General features: G+C 44.8%; 1 protein-coding gene across 1 annotated transcript in view; it reads right to left on the bottom strand.

Moving 5' to 3' along the window:
* The window catches only part of LOC126295469 (pleckstrin homology domain-containing family G member 5), a 1,663,439-nt gene that overhangs the window by 1,477,381 nt on the left and 162,631 nt on the right, over window positions 1-23,427 (bottom strand). Inside the window, exon 3 of the mRNA XM_049988005.1 lies at window positions 18,060-18,156. Coding sequence (XP_049843962.1) covers window positions 18,060-18,156 — 97 coding nt within the window. The remainder of the gene's footprint in view (window positions 1-18,059; window positions 18,157-23,427) is intronic.

The following is a 23,427-nucleotide window of genomic DNA, read 5'->3' as shown; positions in this document are numbered from 1 at the left end:
TAGACGTTTTTCGTCGCGGCGAGACCTTTTCACGAAACTTCAGTCACCAACTTTCTCTTCCGAATGCGAAAATATTTTGTTGAGCCCAACCTACATAGGTAGGAATGATCATCAAAATAAAATAAGAGAAATCAGAGCTCGAACAGAAAGGTTTAGGTGTTCGTTTTTCCCGCTCGCTGTTCGGGAGTGGAATGGTAGGGAGATAGTGTGATTGTGGTTCGATGAACCCTCTGCCAAGCACTTAAATGTGAATTGCAGAGTAGTCATGTAGATGTAGATGTAGATGTAGACTATGGCCTCCCGTCGGGTAGACCGTTCTCTGGGTGCAAGTCTTTCGATTTGACGCCACATCGGCGACTTACGGGTCGATGGGGATGAAATGATGATGTTTAGGGCAACACAACAACCAGTCCCTCAGCGAAGAAAATCTCCGACCCAGCCGGAAATCGAACACGGGCCCTTAGGATTCCCGGACGGGGTCACTGAGCGGTTCTAGGCGCTACAGTCTGGAACCGCGCGACAGCTATGGTGCAGGTTGGAATCCTGCCTCAGGTATGCATGTGTGTGATGTCCTTAGGTTAGTTATGTTTAAGTAGTTCTAAGTTCTAGGGGACTGATGACCTCAGATGTTGAGTCCCACAGTGCTCAGAGCCATTTTGCACCTTTTGTTTTGGTGAACTGATGCGATTTCTTTGGGCTTGGATAGTCTATGCACGTGTGGTAGCCTCACTGTTAGAGTCGTCTAGTAGTTAGCACGTATGTGTAATAAACAGGAGACCTTGGTTCGAGTCCCAGGTGTAGCAAAAATTGTAATTCATGAATTCAGTATCTATCCTTATCGAAGTTCAACTTCAGACTCAAATGTCTCCAGGAAAATGTAGTTCCACCCAATCAATTGTGAGTTAATTTTCTTCCGGTGGTGTATTACTTTCATAAATAAGACAACCTGCAACTTTTTATGTACCGGGTGATCAAAAAGCCAGTATAAATTTGAAAACTGAATAAATCACAGAATAATGTAGATAGAGAGGTACACATTGGCACACTTTCTTGGAATGACATAGGATTTTATTAGAACCAAAGAAATACAAAAGTTCAAAGATGTCCGACAGATGGTGCTTCATCTGATCAGAATAGCAATAATTAGCGTAACAAAGTAAGACAAAGCAAAGATGATGTTCTTTACAGGAAATGCTCAATATGTCCACCAGCATTCCTCAACAATAGCTGCAGTCGAGGTATAATGTTGTGAACAGCACTGTAAAGCATGTCCGGAGTTACGGTGAGCAATTAGCGTAGGACGTTGTCTTTCAGCATCCCTAGAGATGTCGGTCGATCACGATACACTTGCGACTTCAGGTAACCCCAAAGCAAATAATCGCACGGACTGAGGTCTGGGGACCTGGGAGGCCAAGCATGACGAAAGTGGCGGCTGAGCACACGATCTTCACCAAACGACGGGCGCAAGAGATCTTTCACGCGTCTAGCAATATGAGGATTTTTTTTGTTCTAATAAAACCCCATGTCATTCCAAGCATGTGCGTCAATTTTTACCTCTCTATCTACATTTTTCCGTTGTTTATTACGTTTTCAAATTTATACTGACTTTTTGATCACCAGGCACTACAATATTTTCGAATGTTGCAGAATATAACTTGAAAAAGACACATATCTACATCTACATCTACATCCCTACTCCGCAAGCAACCTGATGGTGTGTGGCGGAGGGTACCCTTGAGTACCTCTATCGGTTCTCCCATCTATTCTAGTCTTGTATTGTTCGTCGAAAGGAGGATTGTCGGTATGCTTCTGTGTGGGCTCTAATCACTCTTATTTTATCCTCATGGTCTCTTCGCGAGATATACGTAGGAGCGATCAAACACTGCTTGATTCGTCGGTGAAGGTATGTTCTCGAAACTTCAACAAAAGCCCGTACCGAGCTACTGAGCGTCTCTCCTGCAGAGTCTTCCACTGGAGTTTATCTATGATCTCCGTAACGCTGTCGAGATTACTAAATTATTCTGCAACGAAGCTCGCTGCTCTACGTTGGATCCTCTCTATCTCTTCTGTCAACCCTACCTGGTACGGATCCCACACTGCTGAGCAGTATTCGAGCAGTTGTCGAACAAGCTTACTCTAAACTATTTCCTTTGTTTTCGGAGTGCATTTCCACAGAATTCTTCCTATAAATCTCAGTGTGGCATCTGCTTTACCGACGATCAACTTTATATGACCATTCCATTTTAAATCATGCCTAATGCGTACTCCCACACAATTTATGGAATTAACTACTTCCAGTTGCTGACCTGCTATATTGTAGCTAAATGATAAGAAATCTATCTTTCTATGTATTCGCAGCACATTACACTTGTCTACGTTGAGATTTAATAGCCATTCCCTGCACCATACGTCATTTCGTTGCAGATCCTCCTGCATTTCAGTACAATTTTCCATTGTTACAACCTCTCGATAGACCACAGCATCAACTGCAGAAAGCCTCAGTGAACTTCCGGTGACATCCACAAGGTCATTTATGTATATTGTGAATAGCAACGGTCCTAGGATACTCCCCTGCGGCACACCTGAAATCACTCCTACTTCAGAAGACTTCTCTCCAATGAGAATGACGTGCTGCGTTCTGTTATCTGGGAACTCTTCAGTCCAATCACACAATTGATCTGATAGTCCATTTGCCCTTACTCAGTTCATTAAACGACTGTGGCGAACTGCATCGAACGCCTTGCGCAAGTCAAGAAACACGGCATCTACCTGTGAACCCGTGTCTATGGCCCTTCGAGTCTCGTCGACGAATAGCGCGAGCTGCGTTTCACACGACCGTCTTTTTCGAAACCCATGCTACAGAGTAGATTTCTAGTCTCTGTAAAATACTCGAACATAATACGTCTCCATTCGCACTCCCGCAGAATCGTCTTAAACCGACGGATTGTGCAAGGTAGCAAACATAGACGCACAACTCATTGTAGAATTGTATCCACTTTCACGACAGGTCTCCTGCACCTTCCGCTGTCTGCCAGAGGTTGTGTACATTACCATACCTAGGAGAGGTAAAATGGAAACGAGAGTATGGCATCGTTGGTCGGGAGGCACCTATTCGTGGAAGTTCGGCCGCCAAGAGCAAGTCATTATTTCATTCTACGCCACGCTGGGCGACTTGGGCACGAGGCCAACACAATACCCGGTCTACGAACGGAGGAAATCTCGACCCCGGATGGGAATCGAACCCTGTCAAAAATGGTTCAAATGGCTCTGAGCACTATGGGACTTAATATCTGAGGTCATCAGTCCCCTACAACTTAAAAAAAATTTCTTTATTCAATTATTGTATTATACATAATAACCCACTACCTAACTACATTAGTGGGTCCTAATGATAATACATGGAATTGCAGCTTTTTATTCTACACTAACTATAGTACGATAGACTACAGGTGATTTTACTATTGTTAATACTACAATCCTGGAAATTGAAATAAGAACACCGTGAATTCATTGTCCCAGGAAGGGGAAACTTTATTGACACATTCCTGGGGTCAGATACATCACATGATCACACTGACAGAACCACAGGCACATAGACACAGGCAACAGAGCATGCACAATGTCGGCACTAGTACAGTGTATATCCACCTTTCGCAGCAATGCAGGCTGCTATTCTCCCATGGAGACGATCGTAGAGATGCTGGATGTAGTCCTGTGGAACGGCTTGCCATGCCATTTCCACCTGGCGCCTCAGTTGGACCAGCGTTCGTGCTGGACGTGCACACCGCGTGAGACGACGCTTCATCCACTCCCAAACATGCTCAATGGGGACAGATCCGGAGATCTTGCTGGCCAGAGTAGTTGACTTACACCTTCTAGAGCACGTTGGGTGGCACGGGATACTTGCGGACGTGCATTGTCCTGTTGGAACAGCAAGTTCCCTTGCTGGTCTAGGAATGGTAGAACGATGGGTTCGATGACGGTTTGGATGTACCGTGCACTATTCAGTGTCCCCTCGACGATCACCAGAGGTGTACGGCCAGTGTAGGATTTCGCTCGCCACACCATGATGCCGGGTGTTGGCCCTGTGTGCCTCGGTCGTATGCAGTCCTGATTGTGGCGCTCACCTGCACGGCGCCAAACTCGCATACGACCATCATTGGCACCGAGGCAGAAGCGACTCTCATCGCTGAAGACGACACGTCTCCATTCGTCCCTCCATTCACGCCTGTCGCGACACCACTGGAGGCGGGCTGCACGATGTTGGGGCGTGAGCGGAAGACGGCCTAACGGTGTGCGGGACCGTAGCCCAGCTTCATGGAGACGGTTGCGAATGGTCCTCGCCGATACCCCAGGAGCAACAGTGTCCCTAATTTGCTGGGAAGTGGCGGTGCGGTCCCCTACGGCACTGCGTAGGATCCTGCGGTCTTAGCGTGCATCCGTGCGTCGCTGCCGTCCGGTCCCAGGTCGACGGGCACGTGCACCTTCCGCCGACCACTGGCGACAACATCGATGTACTGTGGAGACCTCACGCCCCACGTGTTGAGCAATTCGGCGGTACGTCCACCCGGCCTCCCGCATGCCCACTATACGCCCTCGCTCAAAGTGCGTCAACTGCACATACGGTTCACGTCCACGCTGTCGCGGCATGCTACCAGTGTTAAAGACTGCGATGGAGCTCCGTATGCCACGGAAAACTGGGTGACACTGACGGCGGCGGTGCACAAATGCTGCGCAGCTAGCGCCTTTCGACGGCCAACACCGCGGTTCCTGGTGTGTCCGCTGTGCCGTGCGTGTGATCATTGCTTGTACAGCCCTCTCGCAGTGTCTGGAGCAAGTATGGTTGGTCTGACACACCGGTGTCAATGTGTCCTTTTTTTCATTTCCAGGAGTGTATAATTGACCGCTATGGGGTTCTAAGCTACTTACTCTAAGGCTCGAACCCTGTCCCGCTTGCATGGGAGGCGAGCACCTTGTCACCCATCTAAGCAGGCGAGCTACGAGAAGTAACACAGATTGTAGCAAACACACTGAAATCAGCCAAGTATAGGATTTCCTAGTATGTTAACTACACCACAACGCAGTCTTATTTTCAACAGCAAAAAGTAAGACCCAGTTATTACAAGGATTGTTTCGAAATCATTGCCTTCTATTTATTTGCGGTGACTTTGGATGGCCGCGCCAGATCTCGCTGGTCTATAACCCGCTCGTCATAAGAATAACCAGCCGGCCGCTGTGACCGAGCAGTTGACACGTAATCAGCATGGCTTCAGAAAACATCGCTCTTGTGCAACGCAGCTAGCTCTTTATTCGCACGAAGTAATGGCCGCTATCGACAGGGGATCTCAAGTTGATTCCGTATTTCTAGATTTCCGGAAAGCTTTTGACACCGTTCCTCACAAGCGACTTCTAATCAAGCTGCGGAGCTATGGGGTATCGTCTCAGTTGTGCGACTGGATTCGTGATTTCCTGTCAGGAAGGTCGCAGTTCGTAGTAATAGACGGCAAATCATCGAGTAAAACTGAAGTGATATCAGGTGTTCCCCAGGGAAGCGTCCTGGGACCTCTGCTGTTCCTGATCTATATAAATGACCTGGGTGACAATCTGAGCAGTTCTCTTAGACTGTTCGCAGATGATGCTGTAATTTACCGTCTAGTAAGGTCATCCGAAGACCAGTATCAGCTGCAAAGTGATTTAGAAAAGATTGCTGTATGGTGTGTCAGGTGGCAGTTGACGCTAAATAACGAAAAGTGTGAGGTGATCCACATGAGTTCCAAAAGAAATCCGTTGGAATTCGATTACTCGATAAATAGTACAGTTCTCAAGGCTGTCAATTCAACTAAGTACCTGGGTGTTAAAATTACGAACAACTTCAGTTGGAAGGACCACATAGATAATATTGTCGGGGAGGCGAGCCAAAGGTTGCGTTTCATTGGCAGGACACTTAGAAGATGCAACAAGTCCACCAAAGAGACAGCTTACACTACACTCGTTCGTCCTCTGTTAGAATATTGCTGCGCGATGTGGGATCCTTACCAGGTGGGATTGACGGAGGACATCGAAAGGGTGCAAAAAAGGGCAGCTCGTTTTGTATTATCACGTTATAGGGGAGAGAGTGTGGCAGATATGATACACGAGTTGGGATGGAAGTCATTACAGCATAGACGTTTTTCGTCGCGGCGAGACCTTTTTACGAAATTTCAGTCACCAACTTTCTCTTCCGAATGCGAAAATATTTTGTTGAGCCCAACCTACATAGGTAGGAATGATCATCAAAATAAAATAAGAGAAATCAGAGCTCGAACAGAAAGGTTTAGGTGTTCGTTTCTCCCGCTCGCTGTTCGGGAGTGGAATGGTAGGGAGATAGTGTGATTGTGGTTCGATGAACCCTCTGCCAAGCACTTAAATGTGAATTGCAGAGTAGTCATGTAGATGTAGGCGCTTCAGTCTGGAACCGAGCGACCGCTACGACTGCAGGTTCGAATCCTGCGTCGGGCGTGGCTGAGTGTGACGTCCTTAGTTTAGTTAGATTTAAGTAGTTCTAAGTTCTAGGGGACTGATGACCTCAGATATTAACTCCCATAATGCTCAGAGCCATTTGAACGATTTAAGAATAAACCTGATGTAAACAAACAAACGCGATGATTGGTCAAAAGCCGTAACACCGATGATTGGTCAAAAGCCGTAACACCCGTACAGTGGTGTAGGTTTTACTTACGTAGCAGACATATTATTTATTAATAAGATACGTTAAATGAAACTTTAAGATGTTCAAATGTATTAACATCCATGAACGTTTTTCTTAGTCACGCTTTAGCTACGTAGTTTTCATTTCAAAAATCGTGTACAGCCACAGGCTCTGCAGCATTATGCTGTGATTGCCGCGCTGATAATTTGCAGTATGAAAATGGCTGAGGCTGCTTTCTCTTCCGTAGTGAAACACGCTCGTGGAACACGGTTAGAATGTGCCCAGAAATAGGCTGTTCTTTACGTTTTTTTCATAAGTTTACTCACGTAATTCGCTTTGAAGTATTCGCACCTTTTATATACTGCAGTTGATAAAGAAACTCACACTGAACGTGTATCGCAGTCGCTAGCGGTATAGAATGTGAATTAATGCGGTTATTCGCCCGTTCGTTGACATCTCCGTAGTATAGATTTTTTTTCCTCTTTCAATTAGAAATACCTACATCTCGCTATTATAAAACTCATCATCATTTTTTTTCAATAATTCATGTCTTCACGTTTGTAATTATATACTGACGCCAATTTCCTGTTTCCATTTCAAATACAAATTCTTAATTATCGATGTTTTATGAAAGACTGTTCATAGAAGTTATTTAACTTAAGAAAAGACGACAATTTAATTTTTAAGGCAAAAATGAAAAACCAAATCCTCTTTATCTCGACTATGTCCATCGCTTTATAACGCATAGGTAGATAAGTATCGTAGAAACACGAAAAACAATCATTTTCACAGCATCAAGGACATCATACAAATGCTGCATTTTTACATTTATTACTGTGTCATTACAATTTGAACCCAACAGAACTGATCTGGAGCCAAGATGCGGGATTTGGCCCGAGAAGCTGACAGACGTACAGAAACTAACGCACGCAGTTTTTCACATGTCACTGCCGAACGCTGGCGGGATACAGAACGGCTCGTCGTAAAAGAAGAAGAGAAAATGCTCCGCCTGGTTGGCTTCGTGGATTCTGTTGTTGATAGGCTCGTCATCAATGTAGCAGGTGACTCTTGCAGAACTGAATGTGTTTCTCGGATTCGGACAAGGAAGGAGGTAAGAGATTACCAGACGACTGACTGTAATTAATACCTTCAGTGGCTTCAGTATTTAACAATACGGTGAAATCCTTGAATACTCTCTTATGTTATACGCAGCTTATGTAGAAAAATTACTCTGTGGTTCAGTCAGGAATTTTCATCAGTCTTGTTTTAATTAGAATAGTATGTTAGCCAAAAACGACAACGTGTTGCGGTTTTCAAAAAAATGTACAAATGTGTGTGAAATCTTAGGGGACGTAACTGCTACAGTCATCAGTCCCTAAGCTTAGACATTACTTAACCTAAATTATCCTAAGGACAAACACACACACACCCATGCCCGAGGGAGGACACGAACCTCCAGTGGGACTGTCGCGGTTTCTGTCTAGTCGTCTAAGGAGCATATCGTGGGAGATTTGCATTGTGCTTACAATTTAAATGACATTACAAATTACAAATTAATTTACATTGGAAGCTGTGTTGCTCCTCTGCTCGTATCTTTTTACGTGTGTACCGCACCTGGCCACGCCATTGCAGGCTAGCTGCACCAGCTGACCGGCCAGTGCTGTCCGAGTCAAATGAGCCGCTAAAGCTGCTGTCCCTTATTGTGTACATAGTTCCGCGTTGTCAGCGCCTACACAACTTTGCCACTAGAGCGAGCCCCTCTAAGCACAACAGCGCAGGTGCAGCGCTCGGGACTACGAGGTGGCGCTGCCTTAGAGACGGACCAAATTCTGCTCTGCTTCCGCCGATCCGCGTGTTAATATGTAATGCAGCCAATGAGATTGATGCTAACGTAGAACCTTTTCTCCTCGCGGATCACACTCGCGCTGTGATACATGTACACGCGAGGTATTATAACGAGTGTACAGATCTTTGATTAATCAGTCTGCATTAGTCTGTAGTCAAGTTTCAGTCTGCGCCTAATAAGATTATCATATTCCTGTACATAGCCATGAAGAGAAATGTATAGACACTTTGTCAAGTATCAGAGATATGTGAGAATAAGATTAACGTACCAAGACCAAAGGAACTTCAGATTTAACGGCGGAACACAAACACGCCACGATAAGACCACGACACAAGTTGCTGACACTCGCCTACTTCGTTAGAGCGACAAGTGAAATAATCTGATGCCGTGTGTACCGAAGGTCTTACAGTACCCACACCACATCCCGTATTGTCGCTAACTGTAAGTGCGTGTAACGCACAACACAAAACATACCCTTATTATCTTACTTGACAGTACTCGAGACAGCTCCTCTGCAGTCCCCCTTGAAACGGTATTCCAATGACGTTGCAGCAAACGCTGAAGAATACGTAGTGCAATGTTTATGTTGATTCTTATGATGACCGGATTATAGTGCTAATGCTGGAACCTTCCTCTTTCATTCGCAGGCGGTTCCGTTGTTCTGTGGTAGTTTTGCCAGCAGGGGAATGAATGTTCCAAACTTGAGTCTAATGAGGACACGCGAATGAAACAGCGACGTTTGATTCAATTCCTCCCTGATGGAGATGGAAATCCATCGACGATCGCTGAAGTTGTATGGAACAGTGTGAGGTGATGGGTACCACACACCTCGCAATGAAGAGCAGTTTCGTCAATTCATCTGTGCTGATCGGCAGAATGTGTAAAGCTGAACGTCCGCTACAATGACCAGGAAACAGTGTCGGAACATCTCGGTTATCGCAAAGTCTGTGCGAGATGTCTGCTGTGGATGCTTTCAGAAGAACAAGAAACTCATCGAATGGAAATTTGTCGGTACCTGCTGACGCTGGAGGTGACAATATTCCGAATAGCATAGTCACCGAGGATGAGACGTGGTGTCACCACTACGAGCCAGAATCCAAAAGACAGTCCAGGGAATGGCGACATGCGAGTTGTCCGTCAAAGAAGAAATTCGAGACACAGCCGTCTGTGGGCAAAGCGATGTGCACAATCTTCTGGGATAGCCAGGGTGTGGTTCTTTTGAATGTCCTGGACAAACTGTCAATTCAGCACGCTACAAGACGACACTGACTAAGGTGAAAGCCCGAATTTCCAGGGTAAGGCCAGAGAAGAACACCAGCTTCCACCTTGAACATGATAACGCCAGCTCCAAACCACTTTTGCGACCACGCAGTTCATAGCAAAATTCGGCTGGACTGACTTACCATATCCGCCATACTGCCCCGATTTAGCACCTTCAGACTTCCAACCCACCAAGCGACATCGCGCAGTGGTTAGCACCCTGGAGTCGCATTCGGAAGGACGACGGCTCAATCCCGCATCCGGCCATCCACATTTAGGTTTTCCGTGATTTCCCTAAATCGCTCCAGGCAAATGCCGGGATGGTTCCTTTCAAAGGGCACGGCCGACTTCCTTCCCCGTCCTTCCCCAATCCTATGAGACCCATGACCTCGCTGTTTGGTCTCTTCCCCCAAACGACCCAACCCAATTTACATCACATCGGACCTCTGAAAGGTGGACCACGTGGCAAGCATTTCCAAGACACGGTTGCTTTTGTAACGTTTCGACTTTTACAGGCGCGGCATGCACACCCTGGTTCATCGTTGGTAAAAGTGCGTAACGAATGGTGTTGACCATGTAGAAGAATGGCAGACTGTACCTGAAATATTGCTCTGTTTACTGTGTTTGTGTGATTTATGTATCTCCTGTAGTTTGGATGCATAAAAATAGGAGTCATCAATTTCGGAACGACCCTCGTAGACAATAGTGGTGTATACAGACTTAGCTGTTCCGACGTGACAAGTTTCCAACTGGTCAGTCAGACAGAGACGTACCCGCCAGATTAGCCGAGAGCGCTAATGCGCTGCTTCCTGGCCCCGGATCGAATTCGCCTGGCGCCTTAACGACGGAGGCCGGTGTGCCGCCCAGCGTGGATGTGGTTTTTAGGCGGTTTTCCACATTCCTCTAGGTGAATGCCGGGCTGGTCCCCACGTCCCGCCTCAGTTACACGGCTCGCACACATTTGAACACATTCGCACTATTGCATGGATTACACTAGACACAGACAGTTGGGGTACACTGCTTCCGTCCAAGGGGGTTCGGGGTGGTGGCAGGAAGAGGATCCGGCCACCCCTTAAATTTACCTTGCCAAATGCGATTAACCGTGCTGACCCTGCGGGGAAAAGGCACAAGCAAAAGAAAGAAAGGAAGTCAGGTGGAGACGTAGCAGCTAGGCTGCCTGAATGTAAACGCAGCAGTTAGAGAATTCTGATTCCACATCGGCTGAGTGAGGGCCGCAACTGCCAGCCGGAGACCCACGTCCTTCACTTATCAAATAAAGGTCAAAAGCTCAGTCTGCTGGAAGCCCTGGAAACTAACAAACATCTTGCTCACAGTCCAGATGTAATCTTAAATGACCAGACACAGCTTAATACTTCCACATAATCCTTTCAGTTCTTCATTACTTCCCACACTGTCTGTTCCTTCATATTCCCCCGTTTTCCTCTATTTACTCAGTTCTTTTATTTTGTTGAAACTGCCTGTGCAACCTATAGAGTCTGTACGCCTGCCCGGTTAGCCGAGCAACACCATTCCTCACAAGCGTCTTCTAACCAAACTGCGTGCCTTCGGAGTATCGCCTCAGTTGTGCGACTGGATTCGTGATTTCCTGTCAGAAAGGTCACAGTTCGTAGTAATAGACGGAAAGTTATCGAGTAAAACAGAAGTATAATCTGGTGTTCCCCAACGAAGTGTTATAGGCCGTCTATTGCTCCTGATCTATGTTAACGACATAGGAGATAATCTGAGTAGCCGTCTTAGATTGTATGCAGATGATGCTGTCATTTACTGTCTTGTAAAGTCATCACATGACCAAAATGACTTGCAAAATGATTTAGATAAGATATCTGTATGGTGCGAAAAGTGGCAATTGAGCCTGAATAAGGAAAAATGTGAAGTTATTCAGATGAATACTAAAACAAATTAGCTAACTTTCGATTACGCGCTAAGTGTCACAAATATGAAGACTGTAAATTCAACTAAATACTTAGAGATTACAATTACAAATAACCTAAGCTGGAACGATCAAAAAATAGTTCAAATGGCTCTGAGCACTATGCGACTTAATTTCTGACGTCATCAGTCGCCTAGAACTTAGAACAACTTAAACCCAACTAACTTAAGGACACCACACACATCCATGCCCGAGGCAGGATTCGAACCTGCGACCATAGCAGACTGTAGCGGCTAGAACCGCACGGCCACTACGGCCGGCTGGAACGATCACATAGATAGTATTGTGGGTACAGCAAACCAAAGACTGTGATTCACTGGCAGAACTCTTAGAAGGTGCAACTGGTCTACTAAAGAGACTGCTTACACCACGCTTGTCCGCCCTATTCTGGAGTACTGCTGTGCGGTGTGGGATCCGCATCAGGTGGGACTGACGGATGACAGCGGAAAAGTACAAAGAAGGGCAGCTCGTTTTGTATTATCGCGAAATAGGGCAGATAGTGTCACAGACATTATACGTGAATTGGAGTGGCAATCATTAAAACAAAGGCGTTATTCGTTGCGACGTGATCTTCTCATGAAGTTTCAATCACCAGTTTTCTCCTCCGATTTCGAAAACATTCTGTTGGCACCCACCTACACAGGGAGAAATGATCATCTTGATAAAATAGAGAAATCAGGGCTCACACAGAAAAATTTATGTGCTCGTTTTTCCCGTGTGCCGTTCGAGAGTGGAACGGTAAAGAGGCAGCTTGAAGGTGGCTCACTGAACCCTCTGCCAGAGACTTTATTGTGAATAGCAGAGTAATCACGTAGACGTATGTGTGGATGTAGAGCGGTCTAACGCACGGCTTTCCGGACGGGAGGGAGCGCCTGGTCCCCGGCACGAATCCGCCCGGCGGACTTGTGTCGAGGTCCGGTGAGTCGCCAGTCTGTGGATGGTTTTTAGGCGGTTTTCCGTCTGCCTCAGCGAATGCCGGGCTGGTTCCCCTTATTCCGCGTCAGCTACACTATGTCAGCGATTACTGCCCATGCGCGTACACCACCATTACCAATGCAAACATAGGGGTGAGACGTTCCCTGGGGGGTCTACCGGGGGCTGAACCGCACAATAACCCAGGGTTCGGCGTGGGGCGGTGGAGGGGTGAAGTGGACTGCGGTAGTCGTCGTGGGGTTGTGGACCACTGCGGCTGCAGCGGGGACGGAGCCTCTCCGTCGTTTCTAGGTCCCCGGTTAACATACAATACAATACATATAGTCTCTAATTACAACTGTTGAGTCTTTCTTTTCTAAATGATACTTGTATTACTTTCCATGCTTAATACTTCTCGAAGTGGCTTCGTACTATTTTACTTGGTTCATTTACGTAATGCAAACTATTACATAGGCTCAGTTTTGAGATAGTGTTAATGTTTTTCCTGTTTGCTCCCTTTATTTTTGTAAATCGTCCAAGTTTTTCCTTTTCAAAATGCAGTAGTAACACTCTCAAATATGCCATTTACGGAACGTTCCCTCACATTCCTCCAATGTTTCCTGCGTTTATTCGTTTCTGTTTATCTTTTTGGTGTTGCTTAAGTTATTCATACATTCTGTGGCTACAACTGACAATTCTTTCTTTTAATTGGTTTGTCTATCACTCTCCATCTTTTATACCGCTTGAAGCAGCCTTATCAAGTATTAATTTTATTTTGTGTAATTGTCTAGTAATATAAACTGTTATGTAGGCATGTTATTCCAGTTTTGTGTTAAAATTTTCGCTGTTTACTCCCTGTATCTCCTTTTATTGTTCAGCTTTTTAATTTTTACACTGCATTAGCAGCACACTGTCAAACAAGCCATTTACTGTTCGTTTCTGCTTCCGTCTAGATGTGCAACTTCTTTCCCAATCTCCTTTACAGACATAGTACAGTAGTCTGTAAATGTCTCATTATCGCCTTCTAAGCGGAAAACCAGTTAACACAATAAATTAATGAACTATAACAAAAGCAAACAAGCGCCTTTCATTTATTACGTAAACAGAGTTTAGTTGTGTGTGCGAACAGGTTTAGCAGCGAAAAAAAAAGATGTATTGCTACAAACAAATCAGCAAATACACAGTATCAGAGGAAGAAAAAGTATTTACATCCATTGATTCAATGATAAACCTAGGTGAAAGCGTAAACTTTCGAACAGAACTGCTAAATTCGCTCTATATATCTGGTATTTCAAAGCAAAAAGAAACTTGTGAACAACATCACAGAAGCGGAGATATTAACATGAAAAGACGAAGGCACGCAAGTCAGAGTTCATGTCACGAATTCCACTAACTTACCATTCCGCTTTAAAACGCCCCTATTCCCGGTGAGATTAGCGTACTATCAATAAAGCATGTGGGCATACTTTCCAATGTTGCGGAGTGAAATTAAGTGAATCGTATTTGTCGCACGGGAAATTATAAGTTCGCCTGTTGGACAACTACAAAACTTTTTCGTCTTTGCACGCAATAGCAAAATGGAATGTACTTTGAGTAAGATAGACTCTATACAAATGAGATGATGAACTGCAGATTTCCATCCAGTTGAGAAAAGCAGAGAACAAAACGCCACTCAAAGCGGAAGCTTTAGAGCTATATTCGTCTTTTGGATATGTAGTCCTTGTACTTTTTCCGTGTTTGCAGTTAAAATCATTCTGTATAAGTTCCGCCTTTTTTGCAAAACACTGTTTTTTCTTGTTAACCAAACACGTTTCGACACCTCTGTACCATCATCAGTGTGCTTTGTTTATCGAAAACTGTAAAAAGTGAACATGTTTTAGGTTGTAACTGGTCTAACAAAATGCAGCCTAAAGGCAATTTTTGTACGTTTTTGCTCATACCATGAGTTTCCGTTGTATGATTTTGCAGGACTATTTCTATGGTGTCTTGCACTGATAGCTTGTTATCTACAAACGAAACTATGTAAATGAGAATTTTATCAGAGAGTTAACATATGCCTTGATTGTTTAAAAACGTGATTTTTATGTGGCAAAATGTTTTGCGTACGTATATTTGTTACTACTCACGTTTTGTAAAACCGAAATTACACGAAGTGTATTTAATATCTGCTTGCAGTGACCTCAAAGCGTGAAAGAAAAAGGTTGAATCACAACAAAACGTGAGTAGTAACAAGTATATATGCAAAACGTTTTGCAATAGCGAAACCACGTTTCTAAAAATCAAGGGATGTGCAACACGCTGATAAAATTCACATTCACATTGTTTGGTTTGCAGATGACAAGCTGTTAGCGCAGGACACCATGCAAATGGACTTGCAAAACCATATAGTGTGAAAGCAAGATAACAAAAACGAACACAAAATTGTCTTTAGGCCTCATTTTGTTCGGTCAGTTACAACCTAAATTGTGTTCACTAGAGATATGAATTAAAAAACGCCTTCAGTCACAAATTATCGTGTTTTATTAACTACAGGATTCATTTCGGACCATGTGGGTCCATCCTGAGTTGTAAGTTGTTGTAATATGTGATTTATTCTTGCTTTCGAATGAGGTGAAGTGCATCTACATCTGCATCTACATGGATACTCTGCAAATCACATTTAAGTGCCTGGCAGTGGGTTTACAGAACCACAATCCTCTATTATTCCAATCTCGTATAGCGCGCGGAAAGAACGAACACCTATATCTTTCCTTTGGTGTCAACAAAATATTTTCGCATTCAGAGGAGAAAGTTGGTGATAGGAATTTCGTGAGAAGATTCCGTCGCAACGAAAAACGCCTTTCTTTTAATGATGTCCTGTATCATTTCTGTGAGACTCTCTTCCATATTTCGCGATAATACAAAACGTGCTGCCTTTCTCTGAACTTTTTCGATGTACTCCATCGGTCCTACCTGTTAAGGATCCCACACCGCGCAGCAGTATTCTAAAAGAGGACGAACAAGCGTAGTATAGGCAGTCTCCTTAGTAGACCTGTTACATTTTCTAAGTGTCCTGCCAATAAAACGCAGTTTTTGGTTAGCCTTCCCCACAACATCTTCTATGTCTTCCTTCCAATTTAAGTTGTTCGTTATTGTAATACCTAAGCATTTCGTTGAATTTACGGCTTTTAGGTTAGACTGATTTATCGTGTAACCAAAGTTTAACAAGCTCCTTTTAGCACTCATCTGGATGACCTCACTCTTTTCGTTATTTAGTGTCAACTGCCACTTTTTGCACCATTCAGATATTTTTTTCTAAATCGTTTTGCACTTTGTTTTGGTCCTCTGATGACTTTATTAGTCGATAAACGACAGCGTCATCTGCAAACAACCGAAGACGGCAGCTCAGATTGTCTCCCAAATCGTTTATACAGATAAGGAACAGCAAAGGGCCTATAACACTACCATGGGGAACGCCAGAAATCATTTCTGATTTACTCGACGACTTCCCGTCAATTACTACGAACTGTGACCTCTCTGACAGCAAATACGCAAATCGTCACATTACTGAGACGATATTCCATAAGCACGCAATTTTACTACGAGTCGCTAGTGTGGTACAGTGTCAAAAGCCTTCCGGAAATCCAGAAGTACGGAATCGATCTGAAATCCCGTGTCAGTAGAACTCAGCACTTTACGTGAATAAAGAGCTAGTTGTATTTCACAAGAACGATGTTTTCTAAATCCATGTTGACTGTATGTGAATAGACCGTTTTCTTCGAGGTAATTCATTATGCTCGAACACAATACATGTTCTAATATCCTGCTGCATATCGACGTTAACGATATGGGCCTGTAATTTAGTGGATCACTCCTACTACCATTCTTTAATATTGGTGTGACCCGTGCAACTTTCTAATCTTTGGGTACGGATCTTTCGTCGAGCGAACGGTTGTATATGATAAGTGTGGAGCCAATGCATGTTCCAAGTACCCGAGAAAAGCGTTTTTATCTTTTTAACACAATCATAGATCGGTTCCTCGATCCTGTTGATGCATGAGTGAAGTTACTTACATGCATGAGCACATGCACTTCACCTCATTCAAGAGCAAAAATAAATCATGTATTACAACTTACACCTGAGGATGAACCCACGGGGTCCGAAATACATCGTGTAGCTAATAAAATACGAAAATCTGTGACTGAAGTAGTTTTTTTACTTTTAATTCGTACTTCCAGTGTATTGAATACAATCACGTTTTCATAGGAAAAATATGAATAAAATTAAAGTATGTTCACTTTTTACAGTTTTTCAATAAACAACACCCACTGTTGATGGCACAGAGGTGCCGAAACGTGTTTGGGCAACAAGAAAAAATAGTGTTTTGCAGAGAAAGGCGGAACCTATATCCAGTAACTTTCCAGCTAGTAAGTAACTAAGATGCAGTTGAAAGTCGCAAGCTTTATCTTCTTATCTCGTGTTTTCTACTGAATATCTCGTGCTTGTATTCTTGTTAACTTTACTATTACAGAGATCGCCTAAACTTTATTTTTTTTTAATTGGTCCTGTGCGCAACTGATAACTTACTTGGTCTTCCTGGTGCCACTGCTTGATCTGCTACATTCCATTGTTTAACAAAAACATTAAAATACCTACTATTCACGGTGAGTACAATGCATGTTCTGTATGGCGGCTCCTGCTATTGCTGCTGCTTACAACAACTACATATAATTCAAGAGAAAGGCTTTGGTCAAATCTAAACTCGATAAATGATAACGCAAACAAAAAACTATATTCTGAAAGCGATTCTTTCTCATTCAATTAACAAAACGCTTGAAGCTCTTTGAATAATCGCTTTGTATGTAAATCTGCCTCCAGTGGAAAGCAATATTACAATTTAATCAAACTCTTGGGACAGACTGAAATACATCTCAATTAAATACATAGTGAAACAATTCCCTGACAATTACAAAAGAAATCAATGACAAAAATCCACACTTAATCTATTCGCCTGAAAATGGTTTCCCTTAAGAATTCAACTCCTACCATTATCAAAATTTGCGTCTGCTGCTACGCACTTACACAAACCCTTTTCTTTAAATTAATAAGCGCGCTGCAAATTATAAAAAAATATCAACGCAATAGCAAATCCTGTGTCCGGGAGTACGGCAGCTCGGCGACGACCCCTCGCCCAACACTTAAGCAGGCGGGATCCTACACTGGCTTCCAAACTGCCACCAGTTAATCTGTGGGCTGTGAGGCGCTACAACAATATCCTAGATTCCAGAGCTTGTGTGTGCGCGCTGTAGCCAACCTTTAAAGCCTAAGAGAGTACTGCCAACTCTCACAGTGGCGGCGCAGAAAGGTCCCTGGGGCAGAGTTCAGATGGAAGAAGAGTTACGCTGAGAGCGCATCGACTTACGCAGCATGGTGTCCGCCTCATCGCTGGGCTCCAGCAGCCCCACCCTCTGGACCGCACTGTACGACTGCGTCCTCCTCCTCGACACCTCCGACAAGTCCTGAAACAGGCGACCGTGTCAGGATGTTTCCAACATCTGTCCCCCTCCTCAGAGAACGGTGGACACTTAAATGTGTGCAACTTCTCAGATACAATGTTTGGTTCAAAAATGATTCAAATGGCTCCGAGCATTATGGGACTTAATTTCGGGGGTCATCAGTCGCCTAGAACATAGAACTACTTAAACCTAACTAACCTAAGGACATCACACACATCCATGCCCGAGGCAGGATTCGAACTTGCGACTGTAGCGGTGGCGCGGTTCCGGACTGAAGCGCCTAGAACCGCTCGGCTACAACACCCGGCGTGAAGTGCCCATGCTCGAATTTTTCTTCACCTCGTATATGTGTGTCTGTTGTGAGCGAACGGGTGCTATTCTGTCATTCTGTGCAACGGATTAATCTGAGATGTACCCTTTACCCTGTGGCAATTTCCACCCCCACACTACTACAGAAGTCAGACAGACGCTCCTAACGTTCTACAGAGAAATGCCTGAAAAACTTACAGCAATAAATATCTTCTGGAGTCGTCCGCTGTAAGGAAATGGCACAAAAAATTCACAAATTTTCTTACCTAAGTAGTGGGATACTTGGGTACTGCAGTAGTGCTAGTTAGTGCAACAAAAATATGAAGCTAACGAAAATTATTATTTATTTCGCAAAAATTCTGAGAAATCACAATGGCACTTTTAGTTATCAACTGAACAAGTTATTTCTGGGTTCTTTTTGGAATGTGAAATTACCTCTCAAGGATAGGATTCGCTAATGAAATTTCTATACAAAGTTTAAGATTGTTATTGACTTGGCAGAATGGCTGAGAGCCGCCCCTACTCAACTTGAATAATTATCCGTTAGAATGTTGCTAGGTACGATCGAGGCTGTCGCGTGTGAAATGCAGTGAAGTGTACTGTTGTGGAAGAAATATGGGGCTCGCAAGAGCTGTACCGTAAGCTGCGATGACTGCTGTCTGTGCCGCTCGCTGCTGACAAATAAGATAACTCTCGTTCTATCTGGATTGACCTTCGCCAATGAAACTCTCCCTACGCCTTGATGAAGTCAAGGACTCCTAGACGCCCCTAGTCTATTGGCGTAGTACACTGGTCAGATAACCAGTCCACCACGATGCCACTCAAAAATTCCCTCGCACGTGTTTAATTATAACTCTGTCCGTTCAGACCGCAGAGTAAGTGTGGTGGCCAACACAGTGAACAACGCTTAATCGCAAGGACTCAGTAGAGAGATTCGTGCTTCGATTCGCTCTCGACAGAGGTGCTCTCCCAGTGAAGTGCTGAGGAGAGACTTGTTCCTCGCTATTTGAGTAGAGGTACGAGCGCACACGCTCTCGTTACGTGTTCTCACTCCGGCTACAATGTTTGGTCAGAAGCACGCACACACCACTAGTGAATGCAGAACTGATCACTGGATGTTGCGGTAAGGATGGCAGGTATCGCTGAAACAACCAGTTACGGTTATACCGTTTTATTCCATGCCAGGTAACACCGGATCCTGTCAGATCACCGAAGCGCTATCGGGCTGGACTAGCACTTGGATGGGTGACCATCCGTCTGCCGAGCGCTGTTGGCAAGCGGGGTGCACTCACCCCTTGTGAGACAAACTGAGGAGCTACTTGGCTGAGAAGTAGCGCCTCCGGTCTCGTAAACTGACATACGGCAGGGAGAGCGGTGTGCTGACCACATGCCCCTCCATATCTGAATCCAGTGACACCTGTCGGCTGGGGATAACACGGCGGCCGGTCGGTACCGTTGGGTCTTCATGGTCTGTTCGGGAAGAGTTTAGTTTTTTAGTTTCACCTGAGTCTGAAAAGCGCTAAATAAATGTCGGGTGACGAGGGCCTCCTGTCCGGTAGACCGTTCGCCTGGTGGGAGTCTTTCGATTTGACGCCACTTCGGCGAATTGCGCGTCGATGGGGATGAAATGATGATGAGTAGGACAACACAACACCGAGTTCCAGAGCGGAGAAAATCAACGACCCAGCCGGGAATCGAACGCGGGCCCTTAGGATCGCCAGTCTGTCGCGCTGACCACTCAGCTACCGGGGGCGCACGTTAAAAAGCGCTTAAAACCATCGGTTTCTGAAACTCCCAAGTTCAGGTTTCTGATTCCTAGGTTGGTTGATTGGGTTGGAGGGTAAAGGAAACAAACCCCAGGTTCACCAGTCCCTTTTTCCTCATGAAAACACGCCTGGATTTAAGCCATTTCCGAAATGAGTCGCGGAAAGTAAAAAGGCGTAAAACTAACTGGGAACCACACTGAAAGAGAAAACGAAAGAAGTAAACCGAGAGGGGAAGAAAGCGGTTGAAGGAATTAAAATAATGTAGCAGATGGCTGGGTGACTGAAAGAAGAGAAAAGAATGATGGTTGGTTGGTTCGGTCGAAGGGTAAAGGGGACGAAACTACAGGGCCATGACTCCCTTTTTCCTCATGCAAATAGGCCTTGGCTAAAACCATTCCCAAAAGGAGTTTATTTCCTGTAATAAGAGTAGAAATGGAACAAAGATTTTAAAAAAAAATTGGCTGTCTCAGCTTAAAGGTGCATAAAGTCAAAATATTAAATTATACATAAATAAAATAAAATTTAGTTTATCGACCTTTCGCAGCTTTTCTCGAAAAGTGGTAAAGACGTTGAATACTGCAACGACAAAAATGGCAATATTCTCCTGCGGATTCTAATGTTCTGAAACTCCGCTCAAATGGTTCAAATGGCTCTGAGCACTATGGGGCTTAACATCTGAGGTCATCCCTCCCCTAGAACTTAGAACTGCTTAAACCTAACTAACCTAAGGTCATCACACACATCCATGCCCGAGGCAGGATTCGAACCTGCGACCGTAGCAGTAGCGCAGCTCTAGACTGAAGCGCCTAGATCCGCTCGGCCACAGCGTCCGGCAAACTCTGCTCAAATATCATGTTTGAATCGGGGATCATACCACTATTTGGGCATTACGAATAGTCAGTGGTGAAAGAGTGATAACGGAGGTTGGGGAACTCTGATTTTCGAGGGCAAGAAGTAGGAATTTGGAAATTTCCTATAGGATCAAACTCCTGGGGTCATCGGTCCCTGACTTGCGCTAAGGACAACACACACCCTTGCCCGAGGGAGGACTCTGACCTCGGACGGGGGACGGGGAGAGGGGGGGGGGGGGGGGGAGAGCCACCCGAACAGTGGCAAGGCGCCTGAGACAGCACGGTTACTCCGCGCGGCAATCAGAAATAGGTATATTACGTGGAAATAGTCAGCAGATCAGGTTCTGTCTATTTTTTTTGTATACTATAAAATGGAATGTAGTCTAATTAAGTTGGGTGATGTTGAGGGAATTAGATTAGGAAATGAGACACGTAAAGTAGTAAAGGAGTTTTGCTATTTGGGGAGCAAAATTACTTATGATGGTCGAAGCAGAGAGGATAGATAATGTAGAGTGGCAATGGCAAGGAAAGCGTTTCTGAAGAAGGGAAAATTGTTAACATCGAATATAGATTTAATGGTCAGGAAGTCGTTTCTGAGAGTATTTGTATGAAGTGTAGCCATGTATGGAAGTGAAACATGAATGATAAGTTTGGACAAGAAGAGAATAGAAGCTTTCGATATGTGGTGCTACAGAAGAATGCTGAAGATTAGATGGGTGGATCATATAACTAATGAGGAGGTATTGAATAGGATTGGGGAGAAGAGAAGTTTGTGGCACAACTTGACCAGAAGAAGGGATCGGTTGGTAGGGCATGTTCTGAGGCATCAAGGAATCACCAATTTCTTATTGGAGGACAGCGTGGAGGGTAAAAATTGTAGAGGGAGGCCAAGAGATGAATAGACTAAGCAGATTCAGAAGGATGTAGGTTGCAGTAGGTACTGAGAGATGAAGAAGCTTGCACAGATAGAGTAGCATGGAGAGCTGCATCAAACCAGTCTCTGGACTGAATACAACAACAACAACAACAACAACTATAAATGAATTGTTGTTACATTACCAGGAGTTCCTCTTTCTTTTATTACTTCACAGAAGAAAATCTTATATCTTTTATGCCAAATGAAGCCTTGTACTTTGTTGCTACATCACATCACACAGGGTGTACATAAAGTCCGAGAACATTTTTCAATTATTTATTGCACAAGAACTAAACATTTTAGAGATGTCACACATACTGCATTTTGAAGAGAAATTAAAGTTTCTTTCTTTTCTCTCTCTCTCTCTCTCTCTCTCTCTCTCTACTGGACTCGCATTCGGGAGGACGACGGTTCAATCCCGCGTCCGGCCATCCTGATTTAGGTTTTCCGTGATTTCCCTAAATCGTTTCAGGCAAATGCCGGGATGGTTCCTTTGAAAGGGCACGGCCGATTTCTTTCCCAATCGTTCCCTAACCCGAGCTTGCGCTCCGTCTCTAATGACCTCGTTGTCGACGGGACGTTAAACACTAACCACCTCCACCAGCTCTCTCTCGCTTTTTTTAAAATATACGAACATTCGGTATGTGAACCATTAGTGTCCCGGCAGACGTCGATACGGTAATCGAATTCTCGCCACACCCGTCCCAGCACGGCATCGTCGACTGTGACAGTCGCTTCCGTATTCTCTCCCGGAGCTCTGCTACGTCACGTGGTAGAGGCGGTACACACACCACATCTTTAATGTGTCCCCACAGGAAAAAGTCACACTGAGTGAGATCTGTTGATCGGGGAGGCCATTTCTTGAAACAGCTGTCCCCTCCTGTAGCACGGCCGATACATCGATGCGGCAGCTCCGTGTTCAGGTACCCACAAACTTCACAGCTTCTGTCGCAGAACTTTCCACGCTGTCACTGGAGCCATTTCGAGTTCACGGGATGCCACTACGCACCGATTCCTTTGCGCTCCTTACGAGTGTCTCGCGTACGCGCTCCACATTCACTTCACTCACACTGCGACACCCGCTTCTCCTGCCGCAACGAATTAGTTGTGCCAGTGTTAAAATGGCCTTCCTTCTTGGTGGCTTCTTACTGCAGTTGGTTCTGCACATCCGTTGAACAACTGTAGCACACTTGTTTTTTTTGTCCAACTCCACCACACAGGAAGCTCAATCGCACGTGAGGTCGCCATGTTTGCGACTAGCGCTGCCTATCGGCAAATTACCGAACTACGCTGTGACGGTATATACGAAAACTTTCAGGTTACGTATGATATCTGTACGATGTTTGGTTCTCGTGCAATAAATAATTGAAAGTGTCGCCGGGCTTTATGTACACCCTATACTTCGTGACTGGCGTTGGTGCCATTCCGCGAT

The sequence above is a fragment of the Schistocerca gregaria genome, chromosome 11, assembly GCF_023897955.1.
Source record: "Schistocerca gregaria isolate iqSchGreg1 chromosome 11, iqSchGreg1.2, whole genome shotgun sequence".
NCBI classification, from domain to species: domain Eukaryota; kingdom Metazoa; phylum Arthropoda; class Insecta; order Orthoptera; family Acrididae; genus Schistocerca; species Schistocerca gregaria.
This window is presented reverse-complemented; position numbering and strand designations above follow the sequence as displayed.